General features: G+C 40.2%; 2 protein-coding genes across 4 annotated transcripts in view; one reads left to right on the top strand and one right to left on the bottom strand.

Moving 5' to 3' along the window:
• The window catches only part of mdm1 (Mdm1 nuclear protein), a 35,652-nt gene extending 26,701 nt beyond the window's left edge, over nt 1-8,951 (bottom strand). Inside the window, exons 1-4 of one of the 3 annotated variants that reach the window (XM_073059557.1) lie at nt 8,823-8,951; nt 7,929-8,131; nt 6,855-6,969; nt 542-921 (exon numbers count right to left, since the gene is read on the bottom strand). In XM_073059557.1, coding sequence (XP_072915658.1) covers nt 542-921; nt 6,855-6,969; nt 7,929-7,937 — 504 coding nt within the window. In that variant the 5' untranslated portion in view covers nt 7,938-8,131; nt 8,823-8,951. The remainder of the gene's footprint in view (nt 1-541; nt 922-6,854; nt 6,970-7,928; nt 8,132-8,822) is intronic. The other 2 variants (XM_073059558.1, XM_073059556.1) reach the window with 2 other exon arrangements.
• A 9,809-nt stretch (nt 8,952-18,760) lies between these two features.
• LOC140734893 (interleukin-22-like) lies at nt 18,761-22,465 on the top strand. Its single transcript, XM_073059555.1, has 5 exons — nt 18,761-21,115; nt 21,210-21,275; nt 21,388-21,537; nt 21,764-21,826; nt 22,120-22,465. Exons 1-5 carry the CDS (start codon nt 20,954-20,956, stop codon nt 22,228-22,230), a joined length of 552 nt encoding a protein of 183 aa, XP_072915656.1. The 5' UTR covers nt 18,761-20,953; the 3' UTR covers nt 22,231-22,465.
• Nucleotides 22,466-22,665: the final 200 nt, after the last annotated feature.

The raw sequence follows: 22,665 nt of genomic DNA, 5'->3' as shown, positions 1-22,665 counted from the left end.
GTACTATGTTTTGCACCTTGACCCCAGAGGAACACTATTACATTTGGTTGTATGGTTGAATGACAATTAAACTTGAATTTATCAAAATGTTAACCAAATATTTTTTTATTCAAAATCTGTGTGCTTAAAATCTCATCGCAATCATTTTTAATGATCTGCATTCAGAAACTTAACTGAATGTTTTACAAAAAGATCAGACCTGATGAAAGGTCTCGGACCAAAACGTTAACTGTTTACTCACTTCTGAGCTGCTGAGTTTCTCCAGCATTTTGCATGTGTTGCTCTGGATTTCTGTGTTTATGATTCATTATGCTTATCATTTTATCATGTAACAAATAAAGATGTAGTAACATAGAAGTATAATAAATTGTCATGTTAAAAAAGGGTAAAATGTTCTTAAAATGAAAGTTCCCTTTGAAAATTATCAAAAGAACCAAAAATACGATTACAAATACAGAATTTCATTACAATTTATTATATCTTGCTAAAGGGGACTAAAAGCAATTAATAAATCAGCTCAATAATCACTGTTTCTACTTACATCATTACCAACCGCCTTATCTGCAACTTCCTTCTTCCAAGATATATTGTTGTCCTTCGATTTGTGTACCTCTACAGCCAAATTCTTATCCTTGACAACAGTTGGCTCAGATACTGAGTGCAAATGGCAGTCTGCAGACCGTGATCTTGGAACTTTAGGCTTTCGAGGACCATCAGGTGTTTCACATTCTTTCTGGTTCCCTTGACTCTTCTCAATTGCTTGTCCATTGAATTCAGAAGACTGTAATTTCACATTTGGTGTTGCTTTATGAAATGTATTTCTTGAATTATTACTCCCATTCCAATGAAAAGATTGTGAAACTTGAGAACTATAATATGGCACTCGTTTCTTTGAGGTGAAGTTTGGTTCCCTAGTATTTCCTGAAATACAAATAAAAAAGATATTCAAAATCTTTTTTATAGTAGAAATATAGTAGAAACATAAGAAATATGAGCAGGAGTACGCCATCCGGCCCATCGAGCCTGCCCTGCCATTCAATAAGATCATGGCTGATCCGTTCATAAACGCAGCTCCATCTACCTGCCTTTTCCCCCATAACCCTTAATCCCCTTATCATGTAAAACTTTATCTAACTGTTTCTTAAATATATTTAGTGAAGAAGCCTCAACTGCTTTCCTGGGCAGAGAATTCCACATATTCACCACTCTCTAGGAAAACAGTTTCTCATCTCCATCCTAAATCTTCTCCCCTGAATCTTGAGGCAATGTCTCCTAGTTCTAGTCTCACCTACCGATGAAAACAACTTTCCTACTTCTATCTTATCTATCTACCCCTTTCAAAATTGTGTATGTTTCTATAAGATTCCCTCTTATTCTTCTGAACTCCAGAGTATAGTCCCAGGCAACTCAATCTCTCCTCATAGGTTAACCCCTCTTATCCTTGGAATCAACCTGGTGACCCTCCTCTACACTGCCTCCAAAGCCAGTATATCCTTCCTCAAGTATGGAGACCAGAACTGCACATAGTTTTCCAGGTGTGGCTTCACCAGTACCCTGTATAGTTGCAGAATGACCTCCCTGCTCTTGAATTCAATCCCTTTAGCAATGAAGGTCAACATTCCGTTTACCTTCTTAATAACCTGTTGTACCTGCAAGACAACTTTTTGCGATTCATGCACAAGCACTCCCAAGTCCCTCTGCACAATAGCATGCAGCAATCTTTCACCATTTAAATAATAATCTGCTCTTCTATTATTTATTCCAAAGTGGATGATCTCACATTTACCAAAGTTGTATTCCATCTGCCTAAATTTGGACCACTCACTTAACCTATCGATATCCCTCTGCATACTCTCCACATCCTCTGTACAATTTGGTTTTCTACTCAGTTTAGTGTCATTAGCAAATTTTGCTACGCTACACTCAGTTGGTTAACCAATCCACTATCCATGCCAATACACTTTCTCCGACTCCATGCATCCGAATCTTATTTATAAGTCTCTTGTGTGGCACCTTATCGAACGCCTTCTGGAAATCCAAGTATACAACATCCACCTGTTCCCCTCTATCCACTGCACTCATTATGTCTTCAAAGAAATCCAGTAAGTTTGTCAAACAGGACCTGCCTTTTCTGAATCCACGCTGCACTATCTAATGGAACCACTCCTTTCTAAATGTTTCACTATTTCTTCCTTAATGATAGCTTCAAGCATTTTCCCGACTACAGATGTTAAGCTAACTGGCCTATAGTAGCCCATCTTTTGTCTACATCCTTTTTAAAAAAGTGGCGACATTTGCTGTCTTCCAGTCTGCCAGGACCTGCCCAGAGTCTAGAGAGTTTTGATAAATGATTACCAACGTGTCCACTATAACCTCCGCCAATTCCTTCAGCACCCTGGGATGCATCCCATCAGGACCAGGGGACTTATCTACCTTCAGGCCCTCTAGATTGCTCATCGCTATCTCTTTAGTGACAGCGATTTTATCGAGTTCCTCACCTCCTATTTCGTCCATAACATCCTTCTTTGGCATATTAGACGTATCCTCCACCGTGAAGACCGACACAAAATAGTCATTCAATGCCTCAGCCATTTCCTTATCACCCAATATCAACTTCCCCTTATCGTCCTCCAAGGGACCTACGTTGACTTTAGCCTCTTCCGCTTTACATATTTATAAAAACTTTTGCTGTTTTTATATCTTGTGCTAATTTACTTTCATACTCTATCTTCCCTTTCCTAATTTCTTGTTTAGTTGTTCTTTGTTGCTTTTTAAAGTTTTCCCAATCTCCCACTACTCTTTGTGACTTTGTACACATGAGCTTTTAATTTGATACTATCTTTTATTTCATACTGTACATACTATAGATTATCCTTCACTATAACAGTGTATCAATGATTTGCATATTTCTAGAAACATTTGTGGTCAAAACTACTTTCAACTCCTACAACCTATTCCCTCCAATTCTCTCACCAAACTGTTGATGATCTGTTAATACAACTTTCTTCGCATCAGAATCCATATATCTCATAATGCCTTCACACAGTACCACAGAAAATTCATCTCAATTGTGGTTAGTATACAATTGTAAAATGTTTTCCCCCTTTTCTAATGTCTATGAAAATGGGAAGGCAGCAACTTTCCTATCCTTTCACTAAAAAGTGTTGCTACCCTGTCCAAATCTCTAATATCTTTCCAAAGATAGTACACTCATAATAGTATGCAGTGCCTTATAAACTTATGATGACTCTCAGACATTGCAATATTTTAAGAAGACAGTTATTCCATTTGGCCTTAATGTGACCTTTCTGTCTACAACTGTTTCCCTATACTGTAGAATGATCCGCACCCTCCATTTCTCTGTCCACTGTGGTAACCTGTCTGCTTCTTCATAGTTTCTTCATAGGGCATGCTTCTTCATAGTTTGGAATGCCCTTGAATTTTGGCTCACCATCATTGTAAAATTTCTTTACAAGAATTATGAAAAATAATGAGACTAAAAGGATAAATAAACTAGAATCATAAAATAATATAGCATGAAAACCTTTGGCCAAACTCGTCCATGTTGGGCATGGTGCCTACTAAACTAGACCCATCGGCCTGCATTTGGCTCATATTCCTCTATACGCCTCCTACCCATGTCTTTCGGATATTATTATTGTATCTGCTTCAAGCACTTCCTCTGGCAGCTCATTCATATATGTACCATCTACTGTGTAAAGAAATTGTCCCTCAGGTTCCTTTTAAATCTTTCATGACAACACCTCTACTTCCTCATGAGTCTGCGGAGGTTCGGCATCTCATCAGAAACCTGAGCAAACTTCAAAAGATGTGTGGTGGAAAGTGTACTGATCTGGCCTGGCATGGGAACATCAATGCCTTAGAGCAGAAAATCGTACAAAAGATAGCGGATTCGGCCCAGTACATCATGGGTAAAGCCCTCCCAACCATTCAGCATATCTACATGTAACACTGCCATAGAAAAGCAGCATCCGTCATCAAAGATCCTCACCACCCAGGCCATGCTTTTTTCTCACTCCTCATTCCTCAGGACTCACACCACCAGGTTCAAGAACAGTTACTACCCCTCAACCATCAGGCTCTTGAACAAAAGGAGATAACTATACTCATTCTATTTCTGGTGTTCCCGCAACTGATGGTCTCACTTTAAGGACTTTTTATCTTGTTATTTCATGCTCTTGTTATTTATTGCTATTTATTTATATTTGCATAGTTGTTGTTCAATGATTGTTTATAGTTACTATTCTATACATTTGCCAAGTATGCCCACAAGAAAAAGAATTTCAGAGTTGAATGTGGACACATGTATGTACTCTGATAATTTTTTCTTTGACTTTTGACTTTGACCTCTCACCATAAACCTATTGTTTATTTAGGGAGACTAAAACTAGAGAGAATATCTTTGAAATTGCAACATCAGCAATTTCTTTATCTACTGAAACCATTCAATCTGATGAGTACTTCCAACATTATTTTGGTTTTCAGCACAATATAACAAAAGTTGACTGTTTTGAATTTATTTGGTACTTTTAGGACTCTGGATGGTTTGATTCCGTCTTAGTTTTGTGGGTTCTAAAGTGACTGATGAATCCAATATGAGCCTGCATTTTCCAGCACAGATGATGCAGGTGATAATTGACTAGTCAAACAATTGAGTTGTCTGAGAGGTGTACATTCCTTTGGCTCCCAAAAGTAGATTCACAATCCTTACAGCCCGAATACAGCCTCTCCATTTTGAGTACTTATGGGCCAGGGAAACCCATGACTTAATGGAGGCTTTAAGAATATCTTTGTTTTTTAGTTATCTCCTACTCATCTCATAATGTCTCACAACAGCTACTTTGCAATAGAGTGCCTGCTTTGGAATTCTGGAGTTAGTCATGCAAATTATATGGCTTATTCATTAGAGTTGATTTATGAGTCCTCAGCATTGGGAACAGTAGCCTAGGACAAGCTGTTGAATCAGTTGGTTTCTCTTGCCTGCTGATTTGTAGGATGTTTCAGGGAGAGCATTGGTGGTGTCTCTCTGCCTGCTGTAAGTCTACGTTGCATAATCGTTAAAGACAGCAAACACTACTGATCATCACACCCTTTGTGATAGGTTTAAAAAATCTGTTCTTCAAAAACCCCTTTCTTAAAATGTACAATTGTACTGTCACACTGAAGGAAAAGGTGAATTTCATTATTGCTACTGACTTCCAAGAAATGTAATGATGTAATGCTGAGACTTTATAAAGAACTGGTGAGGCCTCACTTATAGTATTGTGAACAGTTTTGGGCCTCTAATCTTAGAAAGGATGAACTGAAACTGGAGAGGGTTGAAAGGAGATTCACGAAAGTGATTCCAGAACTGAATGGCTTAGCGTATGAAGTACGTTTATTGGCTCTGAGCCTGGATTCACTAGAATTCAGAAGAATGAGGGGTGACCTCATTGAAACCTATCGAACATTGAAAGGCCTTTAAGTCAAGTCAAGTCACTTTTTATTGTCATTTCAACCATAACTGCCGGTACAGTACACAGTAAAAACAGTCAAAGAGTGGATGTAGAGAGGATGCTACCTATGATGGTAGAGTCTACAGCCAGAGGACACAGCCGCAGAATAGAGGGGCATCCTTTTAGAATGGAGATGAAGAGGAATTTCATTAGCCAGAGAGTGGTGAATCTGGGGGATTCTTTGCCACGTGCAGCTGTGGAGGCCAAGTCTTTATGTATATTTAAGGCAGAGGTTAATAGATTCCTGATTGGTCAAATCATGAAGGGATACGGGGAGAAGGCAGGAGATTGGGCCGAGAGGATCAGCCATGATGAAATGGCAGAGCAGACTCAATGGGTCAAATGGCCTAATTCTGCTCCTAAATGTGTAATGTTCCAAGTTTTTTGTATGAGAACAGAGTTGCATAGTGAGAGAAAAGTTATAAAAGAACTTTTGCTTTACAGGTATGTAATGTGTTAGACATGTTGGTTTTGACTAAAGGAAAAATGGCTGGAGTCACTTAGCACTTTAGTGCAAGGATGTTTATTAGATCCGTCATAAAATCAAACTTACTGTCAATATTTACAAAAAGATATCTACCAGAAAACTCAATATTAGTTCCATATTGAATGCCTGGCAATCCCGATCACTATCTCCCACTGAGAGACAAGAGCCCCAATTATTAGGCAGCAGGACATACCATATTTAATTACCCACAAAGTTAACTTAAGACTACACCTGAATTAGAATATGATGCACCCCACAATGTAATTACAATCATATTACAAAATAAACAGAAGTACCAACCTTAAGTATACAAACAACACATACACATTTACACATCCCTACTACTAAAGAAATGGAATATTCTGCGGTGTATGGCAGGAAAGTCATCATAAAGCCAACCTGAGCACATCAGCCATTATGAGAATATACAGGGGAAGACACTGAAGTGCACACACTCAGTGCAATGACAGCAGAATGACAAGGGTGTGTGGAGTGTACATTCCATCGCAAAAGGCCATGCCTATTTTCTCATATACTTTACTGCACATCAGCCTTGGCCTTCAACCTGCACATTCACAATTGTCATCTGCATACTTCAGCCCAATGAAAAAGGTTAGGGTCGTGAGAGTGATGTCGGTTGCACTATTTCCATACATCCTGCAAACTAAGTCTCCCCCATTGAAAGCTATTTCGAAACAAGCTGCAGCATTGCAGAGTGAAAGATTGGGAAAATTATTAGAGCCATTACAGCAACTTGGTTAACATCACAGTTTGGATGCTGAGGTTTGCACACAAAATAAACAACTAAACTAAAGTGGTCCTTGAGGAAACGGATCCTATTGAAGTCTTACCAAGCAGTTCTGAAGGGACACCTGCCCATGGTATTTTCTGTTTAGAAACAGGACTACTAGAGCGTGATCTCTTGGATTCGTTCCAACTGAAGTTACGTTTGTATTCACTTAAACCCTAAAAAGAGTAAATAGACAGCATAAAGTTTAATAGAAGGATCGAATATCAGCAAAAGTTGGAATTCTGTCAAATATTTGTACCAGATATCAAAAAGTAATGCTTCATATACAAGGAATTACTTTTAAAACAGTTATTATTAGTAGATAGCACGACAACAATTTTCACTTATAAAAATCATTTACAATTTTTTATGGAATTGATTAAAGAATAAAAGTTGGCCTGACACAGGAGAACAGGATTGCAACCTGGGGCTGGGTACATTGCTATGGTTTGCAGCATGACACTTGCCATGGTTTTTAAAAGCTATTGCACCTGCTTTGTGAAAGCTGGGTCCTCTGCAATTGTAATTTACTTTCAACCTACAAAGAACATACTTCTCTGAGAGATCCCACCACCCGAAGAGATGCATTGCCTTTGTCCTGTCTTGGACAATGCTGCACCAACTGCCACCACTGGGCTATAAACGTGCAGGAGCAGTGTGTGGTTCAGTGCCTTGCTCAAGGACACACACGCTGCCTCGGCTGAGGCTCAAACTAACGACCTTCAGATAGCTAGCCCACAGCCTTAACTACTTGGCCATGGGCCAACACTTTCTTTCTTTCACGCAACACTTGCTTTCAAGAGAGATGTTTTTGGATTCCCACCCACACTAATGTGTGCCTTTCTGATTACCTACCACTTGTAGCTTCTCTCAAGGAAATGCATCCCTAATCTTTCCACCAGAACACTGTGTTTCTGATATACCCTCTTTATCTCTCCATTTCCTCAAGCATTGCATTCTACGATTTAGGAGAATAATGTAACAGATAGTTGTACTAAATTTTCATTTAGTTTGGTAACTGTCATATTCACCTTGCTCACAAACAACTACACACCTTCACTTCTACTCTTCTTTCTGTCCTGAAACCAGTAAAGAATTCATTCTACAATATGCCTGTGATTCTGCATTCTCTAACCTTGTTCATCAGTCAATGGTGCAGCACTGTCAGAGTCCATTTGACAATCTGAATCCACAGCTTTACCACTCACTGTTCTCTCAGTTGCCTTGTGAACTGTCTTCGGATGAGTGTGCTTTTACACGTGCCAATTTCCTTCCTCGCCTGCAGAAAAACATCCTGAGTCCTCCATAAAACCGATCTGTTCATAATCTTGATCTCAGCTTTAAAGCAGGAACATATGGCTTATTGGATTATATTTGTCTGCAAACCTATCAGTAATAAATGCTGTTTTACATCTGATACTTTTCCCATCTTCCAGTCTTAACCATTTAATAAGGTATAATTTACAAGTGAAATATTTGAGTATAACCTGTTATAACAATATCCTTTGGGACAAAACATCAATTAAAAATTATCATCAGACCGTAAGCAACGCCAGATGGTGAATGTAAATATAGGTCTTGCGCTGCAGTAGCTGGAGTCAATCCTTTCCAGGCTTTAGTATAATCCTGGGAAGTCATACTGTAATATTCATCTACTAAAGCATGGCTTTGCAGGATTATATGTGAAGTAGAAACCACAGCGATTTTCATTTTTACCCTGGTTATGATGTGACGTCCATAACCCCTTTTAAAATATGTGGGCTCCCCCACCCACTCCAGAGTCTGCTAAGATTCAGTGTGCAAACTCTGGCAGAGTTCCTGTGTTAAAGCGATTCTGTTCGTCACTTCATGAGCATCTTCAGAGCAAAGCTACGTTCGTGTGACAGATAAATACCGCCACGGTACAAGGTGTCTGGAAAGCTGGGCACTGTTTGGGATGGGAAGCAGCAGGGCCTGGGGTCTGGCCCGAGGCGACACCCGCCTCTGCCAGCATAGTTAAACCCCTAGCGTACAAGAGCGGAGGTCTTACCTTGAATTTCGCGGGCATTCTGGATCCAGGATTGCCAGGGTGTCGGGGTGCAGTGCTACCCCTACCCCTGTCAACTCACAGACCTGACCGCTTCTGTTGCTCTTCCCCGTTTCCCTGGCGAGAGCGGCGTCCCCCCGAATGCGCATGCGCGGGCTCTCGGCCAATCAGGAGTTTCTCAGCTCTTCACGCTTAAAGAGACCGCGTACTTTCACCAGGGTGGGGGGCCGTTTCGGTACTTGTTCATGCTCCTGCGGCGAAATTCTCCATTCTAGAAACAGAAAGACATAAAACTGGATTACGTGACATGGTTGAATAGTGAACCTCCAGGAATAATCAATCTGAAGCATCAGAGTTTGAACTACGAGCTGCAAACTTGCCGTATCTAGTCGCTCAGTTTCGTTGTCGCATTGTGTGCTAATAGACCAATTTATCTGCGATTCATACTTTGTAGCCCACATTATGTAAACTTTGCTGCTTTGCGCCAGGCTATTAAATGTTTCAGAACGGTGTCACCACACTTCGTAATCTTGCATTTAGCACCCTACACATACTAATTTCCCACGATTAATAACAATATATAATAGGTATACACAACATTTATACTTTTTATGCAGGATGTTTCTGGTAAGTGAATTAGTATCCCTTGGCAAGTTTAGTGCAGAATTTGTCCTAAATTTCAGTATAACTTTGGATAGTTTTGGCAAAAGCTGTCATGTTCCGTAAATTATTGTGTTATTTTCTGCAGCACCTTAGCCTAAACATGCAATGAAACTAAAACAAAAAAACTATTCATTTAGAGCGCATTTTCAATCCATGACAACCAATCTTTGTAAGCTGATGTAAAGTTGCTAGATGTGAGCAATGATTGATATTAAATATTTTTCCAAAACCACATAATTCGTTTCACTAACTAGAGAAAGTTTGCAGATACTGGAAATCCAAACAACACACTCAAAATGCTGGAGGAACTCAGCAGGCCAGGCAGCATCTATGGAAGGGTCCTGCTGAAAGGTCTCTGCCTGAAATATTGACTGTACTCTTTTCCAGAGATGCTGCCTGGCCTGCTGAGGTCCTCCCGCATTTTGTGTGCGTTAATTCGTTTCACTAATCATTTAATGATCAATGGCATCAAATATACTTAATTTTATAGAAATTCCAAAGGCATCTACATAAGTTATTGATTTAGTATGACCTGGGGAAACGGGAGAGAAGCTGAGGTCATTCAGATAGAGATGGCATTGCACACTGTGGCACCCTGATATCTCTTTCATCACTTTTGTTTCCCCAACTCGCTCAACCTGATCATAAATCTCACAATAGATTAATTAATATGCATCTACATTGTCAGTGAGTAATAAATTAATGGAAGATAGGTGAGGGAAGAGAATTTGTTAGACCATAGTTGCAGAAAAATAAAATCTCTATCCTCAATAGATCATCAAAATGTTCCTCTTCTAGTCTGTTTCTGGATTTTCATTTGACTGAATTCATAACACTGAATCCATGTTTGCAGTCCGTTCTATAAGCTTGAAATTTTCCAATGATGTCAAGAGGTCAGAATATAGAATTTTTCACATCAAACCACCACCAACTACAACTCACAACACAAGTAAACAATGTCAGGCAGTCAAAACAACTGAAAGACACAATGGGAAAAGTAAAATGTTTCGACTAGATGGCATCAGCATTCATCATTAACAATGAGCTACCAACTTCCGTGCAGCATTTATCATCACAACTTGTAACAGCGATGTGAATTGAAACACTGGCAATGTAAATACATTGAAGCTCTGAAACGTTTCCAAGTAAAGGTTGTGGTACATTTATAATTTAGAAAAATTATGGATTATATTCATTAATACATAATAAATTACAGAGTATTTCACAATTCTATTAACATATATTTCAAAATTATATTAGCATAATTTCAAAATCGTATTAACATTATATTAAAAAGTTCCATTTGCACAGCAGCAAAGGCTATGTGTGAAGGAGCACTTCAGTTACTGCACGGTAGCACACCCACATAACTTAGAGGGAACAGTGACACACTCATTTGTTTTCATTGGAATAAATCAATTTCAGCTGTAGCTGAACAGAAAGTGAATTAAGTGAAGGTGTGAATGTATTTTAAATGTTAAGTATTATTAATATAAATAACACATTTGATACTTTCTCTCTAAAAGAACAGATCTGAACAGCAAACTAACAGAAGTGACAGTCTTCAAAATTATGAAGGATGTTTGATAGTACCGCTGTAGAGAAGATGTTTCCATTTCTGGGAAACACCTGAACTGGGGCCATAGAAATATCATTTAGACCCGAATAAATACAAAAGGAATACAAGAAAATCTATTTACCTGGAATACAGGATGTGATACCTTCAGGAGTACATAAGTCAAATAGTAAAAAAAAGGTTGGGGGAAACCTGGATAAGCCCATGTGGAAGAAGAATAAATGGATGTTTATCATCTTGAATGAAAAACTATGATAAGTTCCTATGGATCACAAATGTTCTCTAAATACTAAAATTACTCAGCAATAGAGCATTATGTTTCTCTGGGTCCCCTGGTGTTCAAATTTTTTAATTATCAGTGGTACGTTCTCTTCACTCATTTTTCAGTCAAGCACACTTAATGCTGATACATGGAATATGCACTGCTATTTATCCATCTGATTAGCTCAGTCATTAATCATACAGCACAGCAAGAAGCACTTCGTTCCCACCTGCTCCCCCCTCAACCATCTAGTCTGACCTTCAAGCACCTATCTAATATTAAACCCATTTACCAACACTTGGTCCGTAGTCTTCTTTGCCTTGACAATTCAAGTTCTCACCTACATTTTTCAGGTGCTAGGATAGCACTTTGAATGGGGTTTATAATGTTGTGTTGCGTGGAACATAAGCTGAAAGAGTTCATATCCAATTAACTAAACTAAATTAACATCCATGAGTTGACTTATTCCTGACCCCTGTTGGAAATAACTTTCTTTTCATAGAATCAAGGTAATTGAATCCAACTGATTTAATATAAGTGGTGTTGTCTTCACTCCATCTTCGTTTCTATGGTAACATTCACTCAAAGCTGCCAGGAACAGGTTAGGTTGCTTGGACTTCAGGGTTTGTCTTTTGCTTGTAAAAATTTTTGTTTTGTTCCCTAGAAGATAATAATAAAATTGATTCAAAATGAGACCTTTAAGAACTTTAATCGTAACAGCGGGTTTTAATTAAGTTGATGCAAAAATGCACTTCGATGTTACTCATCCTTTATCATCAGAAGGGCACTAAATATGGAGCACAACAGATGTGCTGCTTATAATTCTGATTACCATTGAAAAGCTATGATTTAAAACAAAGCAAGACTGAAATATAAGGTATTCAATATTTATGATTCTCTGTTGTGCATTGCCATTTAGCTAAATCTCATGCTGTGACTGCCTTAATGAATTTAATTGATTTCTAATGTTTAAAGGTATATATATTTTGGATTTTTTAACATCAGCTGCTGTGTATAATTGTTTTTGAATGTAGATGAATTGAAACTAAACAATATATAATGCTTATGTGATCCTTCACTGGGCTGTCAGCTTCAATGGAAACATTGCAACTGCAGACTGATGCCTTGCTGCAGCCCGATCTCTATTCTGTATCAATCACATTTATCTCTAAAACTACTGAAATGCCTGTATCAGAATAACCCATGTGGTAATTAAGGTTTTTGATAAGAACACTGGTGGTCAATCTTCTGGGAGAGCGGATGTGAGAATAAACAAGGCATACATATTAAGAATTCTTCCCTTTAATTAAAAGTAAATTATTTTTGCTCTATTATGCTCAATGACTGAAAAATTAATCAAGTGTTAACAATTACTTGCCCTCATTTATTTGCTATATACAGAATTGTCAATTTCCATTTCCATTAACATGATTGCCACAGAACCTGAGATCAGACACTTGACACAGATCAGACACATGACAGACACATGAGATCAGACACATGACAGAACATTTTGCAACATTTTGGCAGTAGTAGTTTGAACATCTATTTTAAACCTTAAAAATGTCATGTTATTTTCCAACTTCCAGATTGAACCTGGTTCCATACTTTGAAGTGAATCTGCAATAAAGTGGACAACTTTTATATTCAAGACATAAGATTTCACGGTATCAGGTCAGGTATCATATCAGTTTCGGGTTCAGATTTATTTATCACTTTCACATTGAAACATTTGGGTGGTAGGATGGCGATACATCTCTACCAAAGAAGGTGTAAGGTTCTCCTTCCTCCGCTAGACTGCAGGTTGCCTTTGGGCAAGGTGTAGCACCTGCTTGGCCTCCTAATCAGGGTCACATGAAGCCATGGGAGCAGGTGGTGGGTGGTCGTAGGAGCAGTTGGTGCAGATCACAAGTCCTGGTTATGCAACCACTGACGCCAAGCAGACAATCTCTGAAGAGTATTGATAATGCCTGAGGTCACCCATCTTGTAAAGATGCTGCCCAGAAGAAGGCAATGGGAAAGCACTTTAGTAGAAAAATTTACCAAGAACAACCATAGTCAAGTTAAGTAATTTGTTATCATTGATAAATCTGTGCTGTGAAATTTGTATCATGGTGATATTTGATGCTGTGGTGTTAGCCAAGCTTGCCAATTACAAACGTTTGTAGCTTGCAGATGTTTCATCACAGTCGAGGTAACATCAAGTTGGGAGTTCGTAGAAACACCAGCCAAAAGAATTTAAAGGTCAATTCAAGGGGTAGCCAATCAGGACCAAGGCAAGCAAATGTGCACAGGAGCCTATATAAGTGTAAGCATGCCCAGAGAGAATCACCAGCAACTGCAAGTGGTGATGAAACATCTGCAAGCTAATTCGCAAGCTCACTGAACACCGTAACATCAAATGCCTCAACCCAAGCTACCAATATTCACCACCTTGGTGATATTTAGGGATAAGATTCAGATTTTCACGGAACTCAGAACTTGTCCATCCAGCACATTGTGCCTCGATCCTTCTCTGAACTGCACTCGAATTAAGACTGGTTTTACTTTTGTGTTTTACTGTATCTATTATTAAAGTCAAGTAAAATCAATGCAGGGTCTTCAATGTTTATTTGGGGTTATGGAAATATGCAATATCAGTACTTCAAAGTGCGGGTTGAAATCCATGTATAGGATGAAGTTGCCACACCTGGCCATTAATTATTCACTAGATGTGCAGGATAAATGAAACTATTAGATAAAGATTGGCTTTATTAGTCAAACGTACATCAAGACGTACAGTGAAATGTCTTGTTTGTGTCAAGGCCAAACAGTCTGAGGATACAGTGGGCCAGCCCACATTCTTCTGGCCCTACATAGCATGCCCATCATCTACTAACCCATACAACTTTGAAATGGGGAGGAAACTGGAGCACTCAGAGGAAACCCATGCAGACATGGGGATAATGCACAGGCAGCAGCAGGAAATGAAATTGGGTCACTGGCACCGTCAAGCATTACACTAACTGCTGCACTACTGTGCCACTCTGGTGTTCAGTCTTCAATTAGTTGTTAAGTGTGATAAGGAGTAGTTATTCACACAAACTGTGGTAATATGAGCAGTTTTAGGCCATGGGTGTGGTGAGGATCTACAAGTACCTGGGGGTGCACCTGGATGACAGACTTGAGTGGAGCACCAACGAGAAAGGCCAGAGTTGCCTCTACTTCCTGAGGAAGCTGAGGTCCTTTGGAGTATGCAGGCCTCCCCTTCACGTGTTCTACTGGTTTGTCGTCACCAGTACAACCTTCTATGCTGTGGTGAGCTGGGGCAATGACGTCAACATGGGTGATGCCAACAGGCTCAGTAAACTGATTAGAAAGGCTGGCTCTGTTGTAGGAGTCAAGTTGGACACACTGGAAGCTGTGGTAGAACAAAGGACCCTCTGGAAAATCCTGGCAATTCTGGACAATGTTTCTCACCCTCGGCATGCCACCTTGGCTGAACAGAGGAGCACTTTTAGTAATAGACTAAGACAACTGCACTACTCCAAAGAGCACTTTACGAGGTTACTGTTACCCTCGGCCGTTAGACTCTATAATGAGCCAACCTATAGCCTGGGGAAGTGATGACACCCTCCTGTTAGCCTGTTTGAGGTAACTTATTTTTAATTTTTCTTACTTCCCTTCTAATAGTTGTATATCTGTGCATTTGTAATGCTACTGTGACACTGTAATTTCCTTTGGGATCAATAAAGTATCTATCTATCTGTCTTATCTTAGAAAGGATGTGCTGAAACTGGAGAGGGTTCAAAGGAGTTTCATGAAAATGCTTCCAGCATTGAAAAGCTTATCATATAAAGAGCTTTTGATGGCTCTAGGCCTGTATTCATAGAATTCAGAAGAATGAGGGGTGATTGATAGAGTGGGTGTGGAGAGCATGTTTCCTATGGAAAAATGCTCAATGAAAGCTGAGCCTACTGGGGCTAAACACCTCCCTCTGCAACTGGATCCTAGACTTCCTGACTGGGAGACCTCAGTCAGTCCGGATCGGGAGCAGCATCCCCAACACCGTCACACTGAGCATGGGCCCCCCCCAGGGCTGCGTGCTCAGTCCACTGCTGCTCACTCTGCTGACCCACGACTGTGCTGCAACACACAGCTCGAACCATATCATCAAGTTTGTCGATGACACGACCGTGGTGGGTCTTATCAGCAAGAACAATGAATCAGCTTACAGAGAGGAGGTGCAGCGGCTAATGAACCAGTCTCTGAATGTGAACAAAACAAGAGATGGTTCTTGACTTCAGGAGGGCACGGAGCAACCACTCTCCACTGAACATTGACAGCTCCTCGGTAGAGATCGTTAAGAGCACCAAATTTCTTGGTGTTCACCTAGTGGAGAATCTCACCTGGTCCTTCAACACCAGCTCCATAGCAAAGAAAGCCCAACAGCGTCTCTACTTTCTGTGAAGGCTGAAGAAAGTCCACCTCTCACCGCCCATCCTCATCACATTCTACAGGGGTTGTATTGAGAGCATCCTGAGCAGCTGCATCACTGCCTGGTTCAGAAATTGCACCATCTCAGAACGCAAGACCCTGCAGCGGATAGTGAGGTCAGCTGAGAAGATCATCGAGGTCTCTCTTCCTGCCATTAATTACAGATATTTACACCACACGCTGCATCCGCAAAGCAAACAGCTTTATGAAGGACCCCATGAACCCTCGTACAGACTCTTCTCCCTCCTGCTGTCTGGGAAAAGGCACCAAAGCATTCGGGCTCTCACGACCAGACTATGTAACAGTTTCTTCCCCCAAGCCATCAGACTCCTCAATACCCAGAGCTTGGACTGACACCAACTTACTGCCCTCTACTGTGCCTATTGTCTTGTTTATTATTTATTGTAATGCCTGCACTGTTTTGTGCACTTAATGCAGTCCTGGGTAGGTCTATAGTCCAGTGTAGTTTTTGTGTTGTTTTACGTAGTTCAGTGTAGTTTTTGTATTGTTTCATGCAGCACCATGGTCCTGAAAAACATTGTCTCGTTTTTACTGTGTACTGTACCAGCAGTTATGGTCAAAATGATAATAAAAAGTGACTTGACTTGACTATAGTGGGGGAGTCTAAGACCAGAGGACACAGCCCCAGAATAGAAGGGCATCCTTTTAAAATGGAGATGAGAAGAATTTCTTTAGCCAGACAGTGGTGAATCTGTGGAATTCTTTGCCACAGGCAGCTGTGAAAGCCAAGTGTTTATGTATATTTAAGGTAGAGGTTGATAGATTCTTGATCAGTCAGAGCGTGAAAGATTACGGGGTGAAAGCAGGAGACTGAGAGGAAAATTGGATCAGTTAAGATGAAATGGTGGATTAGACTCGATGGGCCAAATGGCCTAATTCAACTCCTATATCTTTTGGTATGGAACACCTAATTTTCCAAGTGTGGAACTTCACTCTATCAGAGTTTATATAGAGTTAGAAACTGCATAAATATTACTTACTTACTTCCTCAGACCCTTGGCCTGGCCATCTCTGACCTCCTGTCTCTATCACCCGCTGAGATCAATGGTATGGTTGGAGTTCATCAATGTTTCTGCAATCTATTGCATGTTCTGTACAGGGGAATAGATTATACAGCTTCACCAGAGCCTGTTGGCTGGTCTTAACCATTTCCACCTCTCCATAATGCAGGCATAGGGTTGGACTTTGAGAGGTGAATAAATATTAAAAATCACTTTTTTTTGTACTGTGAGTCAATGCTATTTTTCATTACTTTACATGGTTTAAGTGCTGATACTTCAATCTGGTTGAAGAGTCACAAGGTTGCTTGCGTTTCTTAAATATTCCTCAGGTCCCCTATAGTTTGTGTCACACTGGATCATCTTCCTGAGCATTCTTGAGTTTTAGGATTAGTTACTTCTACTCCAGTTCAGGGTGCTCTGAGGTCACTGGTAAAGCCAATGTTGAATGCACAATCTCTGCTTCATGGAGGACAGGAAGTATTTGCTGGTGTGGGAAGTTTAGTGAAGTGATGTGCTCTTTCTGCCACTTCTCTCTAAATTCAAACTGCTTCCCAAAAGATTCAAGGTTCTTGGTGTTATCCTGAATGTTCCTACTCCATTTTGGGCAATAATGAGCCTGGAATTCCATAAGTCATTGAAGGTGCAACATTTTTAACAGAAGCTGCTCTGCAACTCAACAACTCATTCTCAGTATTACACAAGGAAATCTGCAGATGCTGGAAATTCAAGCAACACATACAAAATGCTGGTGGAACACAGCAGGCCAGGCAGCATCTATAGGAAGAAGTACAGTTGATGTTTCGGGCCGAGAACCTTTGTCAGGACTAACTGAAAGAAGAGATAGTAAGAGATTTGAAAGTGGGAGGGGGAGACCCGAAATGATAGGAGAAGACAGGAGGGGGAGGGATGAAGCTAAGAGCTGGAAAGTTGATTGGCAAAAGGGATACACAGCTGGAGAAGGAAGAGGATCATGGGACAGGAGTCCTAGGGAGAAAGAAAGGTGGAGAGGAGCACCAGAGGGAGATGAAGAGCAGGCAAGGAGTGATTGTGAGAAGGACAGAGAGAGAGAAAAGAGGGGGGAAAAGAGGTGTCAGCCAGAGAAAGCAGGATTTCCCAGTGACCACACATTTTAATTCCATGTCCCATTCCCATTCTGATATGTCTATCCATGGCCTCCTCTATTGCAGATGAAGCCACACTCAGGTTGGAGGAACAACACCTTATATTCCGTTTGGGTAGCCTCCAACTTGATGGCATGAACATTGATTTCACTAACTTCCATTAATGCCCCTCCTCCCCTTCTTACCCCATCCCTTATTTATGTATGTATGTATGTATTATTCCTCTCTCTCTCTCTCTCTCTCTCTCTCTCTCTCTCTCTCTCTCTCTCTCTCTCTCTCTCTCTCTCTCTCTCTCTCTCTCTCTCTCTCTCTCTCTCTCTCTCTCTCTCTCTCTCTCCCTCCCTCCCTCTCACAATCACTCCTTGCCTGCTCTCCATCTCCCTCTGGTGCTCCCCTCCACCTTTCTTTCTCCCTAGGCCTCCTGTCCCATGATCCTTTCCCTTCTCCAGCTGTGTATCCCTTCCCCTCCGCCTACTGCTCCCACTTTCAAATCTATCTCCCACTATCTCCTCTTTCAGTTAGTCCTGATGAAGGGTCTCGGCACAAAATATTGACTGTACTTCTTCCCATAGATGCTGCCTGGCCTGCTGCGTCCCACTAGCATTTTGTTCTCAGTATTATTTTTCTACTACTTTATTATTTGCATTAAATTTTCTACTTTTACGCATTTGTTGTTTGTCAGTATTTGTTACTTATAGCTTTTCATGAATGCTATTGTATTCCTTTATGTTCCTGCAAATGCCTGCAAGAAAATGAACCTCCAGGTAGTATATGGAGACAGGTATGTACTGATAATAAATTTATTTTGTGTAGGAGCCATGCATTTGGTTTTTATCTGCATTGTATTCTGTGTGCAGTGTTTATTATGGTAGCTACCCATGTGGGTGGGAGCATGGTAAAAGCAAGTGGAATAAGTTGCCTATTCATGCTTTATTCTGGTTAGTTTTAGAGCTGGGGACCACTAGGTGTGATATATTTTGTTGACCACTTAATTACATTTGTAGTTTAACTCTACTTAACTTTGTTCAAGTCCACTTAAGTACATTGCGTATCACTGAGGTATATAAGTTTATGATACTTATCATGAGCTTCATAAGTTTCTACACTTCAAGATTATATGTTTTACTAGTTACTAATAAAGGATTGAATACATTTCTTTGCATTTTTGAACATTAGTATTGGATTGGATCAGCGTTTGTCATACAGAATAAATCACCTTGTTTCAACTCTAACAGCGGCATTGATTTGTTTGGGTAACCGCTACACTTGGACTTTGGTCATTTAAACTTCCTGATATTTTCTTTCTGTTGTAGACTTTGGAATAGATTACCTGTTTCAAGATTTTAAAATTGGGCATACCAATAGCTAGAAATGTCATGGTCCCTTCTGGCAATTGCCCACCTGGCTATTTACCTCAGGAATTGGGCCTCAGAGACCTCATTAAGTCCCAATCATTCTCAGGTTCCACTAACTACAAACACCTGCTTTCCATCAGCAAATGCAGTATAAAAACTCTGTGATCACAACAAGGAGCTGCCAGTTCGTTGGTTGACTCTGGTGTGAGTAGCCTTGTTTCAAGGTTCTTAGGATTACCAGTTCTAGGTCAAGCATTGCTCCTGGATACCAACTCCATGCTTGCTACGCTAATGACGCCTCCTGACTTTGCCTCCATGCCCATGTTCTGCACTTGGGTTTGTCCACCACCATGCTCATGTAACAAGAAATCCTCTGATGCATTAGTGATGATCTTGCTGAAAACCATTAAATGTGACAGATTTTGGAATCTGTCTAAGGGAGAAGTAGATGGATACCTATTTTTGCATGAATTACTGAATCATAGAAAATTAAAACATAGAAAGAACCGCTGTGTCTGTGCCAGCTAAGTAACTGATATCAGCCTTATCCTAACTTCCAGCAACCCCTGCAGGTCAAAACTCTTCAGGCACACCTCCAGGTGCTCCTTAAATATGATGAGAGTTTCTGCCTCCACCACCCTTTCAGACACTGACTTACAAACCACAAACAGCCCATTTCTTTTGCCAATCAGTTTAAGCATGTCATCTGATGTCCACTCCTCAGTTAGAGGTAACAGATCCTTCCAATATTATGTAAACTTATAAGGAAACTTGGATTTCCTGATTAGATCTCTACTTAGCATCTTCTATTCAAAAGGAATCAATACCAACCTGTCCAATTTCTGAATTGGTAAAAATGTCTGATCTTGCTGTCATCCTGGTAAATCTGTAGTTTGGCAACCAGAACTGTATGTAGTACTCAAACTGCAGTTCAGCTGGTGGTGAGGGTCACTTGCATTTCTTACTGGTTTTCAGTATTATTAAATTAGCCCTTTTAACTGACCCAGTTGGCCATTCTCTTACCACTTGGTTATATCAGATGACATTGACGTTCGTTTTTATCTCTGGGCTTACCATGTTTGTGCACAATTGAAACATAGCCCTATTGATCTTATATTGCCAAAGAAAAAAAATTTTTCTGTGTCTTTGAAATTAGCCTGTCCAAAGAACACAGAACAGAATCTATCCATCCACCCTCTGGAATCGGCTGATTAGGCTACCTTAGCTTTTAGCAATAAATGTTCGAGCATTTTTTGGGGGTGGAGTGGGGGGGGGGGAAGTTGGTCACGGTGAGTTGTCTGATTAGGAAAACTACCATTATTGGTCATAAAATAGTTTTTTTTTGCTTGAAATGCTGATCTTACTAGAATGTTTGAATTTGCACAATCAGCAGATCCGAATTACCTGCCAGAAAGCGGAAATTTATCGAGTAAACTCCACACGTCATCAGATCATTGAGGGAGATTTCAGTACTACCTTTGATAGATATATAAACATTGCACACAGCGGTATGTTCAGAACAGCAGATAGCGGGCTAGCTCAACACAGCTTTTTCACTTTTGGTTGTCAGCCTTATCTCAATCTTGATTGAGGTGCAGCGAAGTTAAGATAGTTTTGACTTGCAAGTGGGCTAGATCTGACTGATAGATTGTTTTCAGAATGTATTCACTCGCGACTGTAGTTGTGTTGGTACTTGGTGGCTTTGCAGTCCTAGGGAGCACTGCTCCAAGTTTGAAATCCAGGACAGCGAATGCGGTTTGTCAGGTAGAAGAACATTTACTACGACAAATGAGATATAAGGTCCACGCCCTGTCTAAAGATGTAAGTAAAGGAATTTGTCTTTCATTCTGCATTCAAATTAATGTTGTTTCAAGCTTTTTAAAAACATCTCTAATCCATACCCATCATTTCACAGGCTCAAAAGCACGACGAGGACACGGAGACGCGACTAGTGGGAAAGGATCTATTTCGAGGACTGGAGGTATGACATTGTATTGGTGCTATGCTCTTTAATCTCACCGAACACACGTTATCAATTCACAGTATCGTTTCGTTTTGGAGAATACCTGTAAGATCCATGGTTTACTTTGCAGGAATCTGGTAGCTGCTACGTTCTCAAAGAGGTGATTGACTTCTACCTTGGAACCGTTCTCCAATCTGACCAACTGCACGCCAAATATTCGCATCTAAACGACGTTAAAGAGTTTCTCGCCGTTCTAATGAAACGGCACATGTCTGCTTGCGTAAGTGTTTCCTGTTCCGATTGAACCAATTCGAGAGAACGTAGACTTGATATCGCTCGCATTTTCAAACGAGTAATTAAATACGCAGTGTTATGACTCTGCTGGTGGGCAAACAGTTCAAATCGGGGCTCAGTGGTAGAAGGGAGGGGAACTGTACGAAAGTACCGCTGACTGGAACGGGCGCTGAAACCAGTTCTTGTGTTTGAATTGGTTGTGTTCTTTTCAGGATACTGAAGATAAAACGAAAGCCAACAAAAACATCGAACGACTGAAGCAGAAAGTGGAGAAGGTAATTTACTAAGAATTCATGCACATTGTGCAGATCAGATTCATGACATTAAACTGTTGTGCTAGTAGTGTGGTACTCGGGAATCACCTGTACAAATTCGATCACGTTTCAACGACGTGACACAATCAAGAGTGAGAGAAGAATTGACCTCGGTAGAGTTCAGCATTCGGTATTCATGTGACTCTCTGTAACCGTCTTTTCGGCGCTATGTTTCGTGTAGAAGATTTCTTAGTTTTCCTGCATTGAATTGATTCAACTGATGTTAATTTCTTACTCTGGTTCGTTTATTCCAGCTCGGCGAGGCGAGTAAGGCCAAGGTTGTCGGGGAGCTGTTCATCCTCCTCCAGGAGATAACGAACCGCTGTTCAACAGCAGGATGGAAACCCAAACACCAGGGGAAATAACGAATTAATAACTGAGGAAAGCAAACCAAGACGCAAGGAAACAGTACTAGTTTCCCCCCAAAATAGCATGTTTTATTAACTTAACAAGGAGATATTTATTTCTGATGTATTTATTGTGTATAATGTTATACACATCGTTGTAATTACTTACAGTAAGTTATGTGTAGCAGTCAACTTTGCATTGCTAATGGTCACTTGTAATACATTTTTATTCGTGTATGGCAGAAAGTCGAAGATCGTGGCTTTATAAAACTGAATAAATCTTTGAAATCATTTTCATGTCATGATTTTTATGTTACACGTGAAGGAACTGTTTTATGCAGAAATCATTATCCTATTAACAAAATATCTTGAAATGTTCCACATTTCGTTGCAATGTCAACATCTAGTTTCTTCCGGAAATAAATAGCCATTACTAACAATGCCGGGTTGCCA

Source organism: Hemitrygon akajei, chromosome 10 (genome assembly GCF_048418815.1).
Source record: "Hemitrygon akajei chromosome 10, sHemAka1.3, whole genome shotgun sequence".
Classification (NCBI taxonomy): domain Eukaryota; kingdom Metazoa; phylum Chordata; class Chondrichthyes; order Myliobatiformes; family Dasyatidae; genus Hemitrygon; species Hemitrygon akajei.
This window is presented reverse-complemented; position numbering and strand designations above follow the sequence as displayed.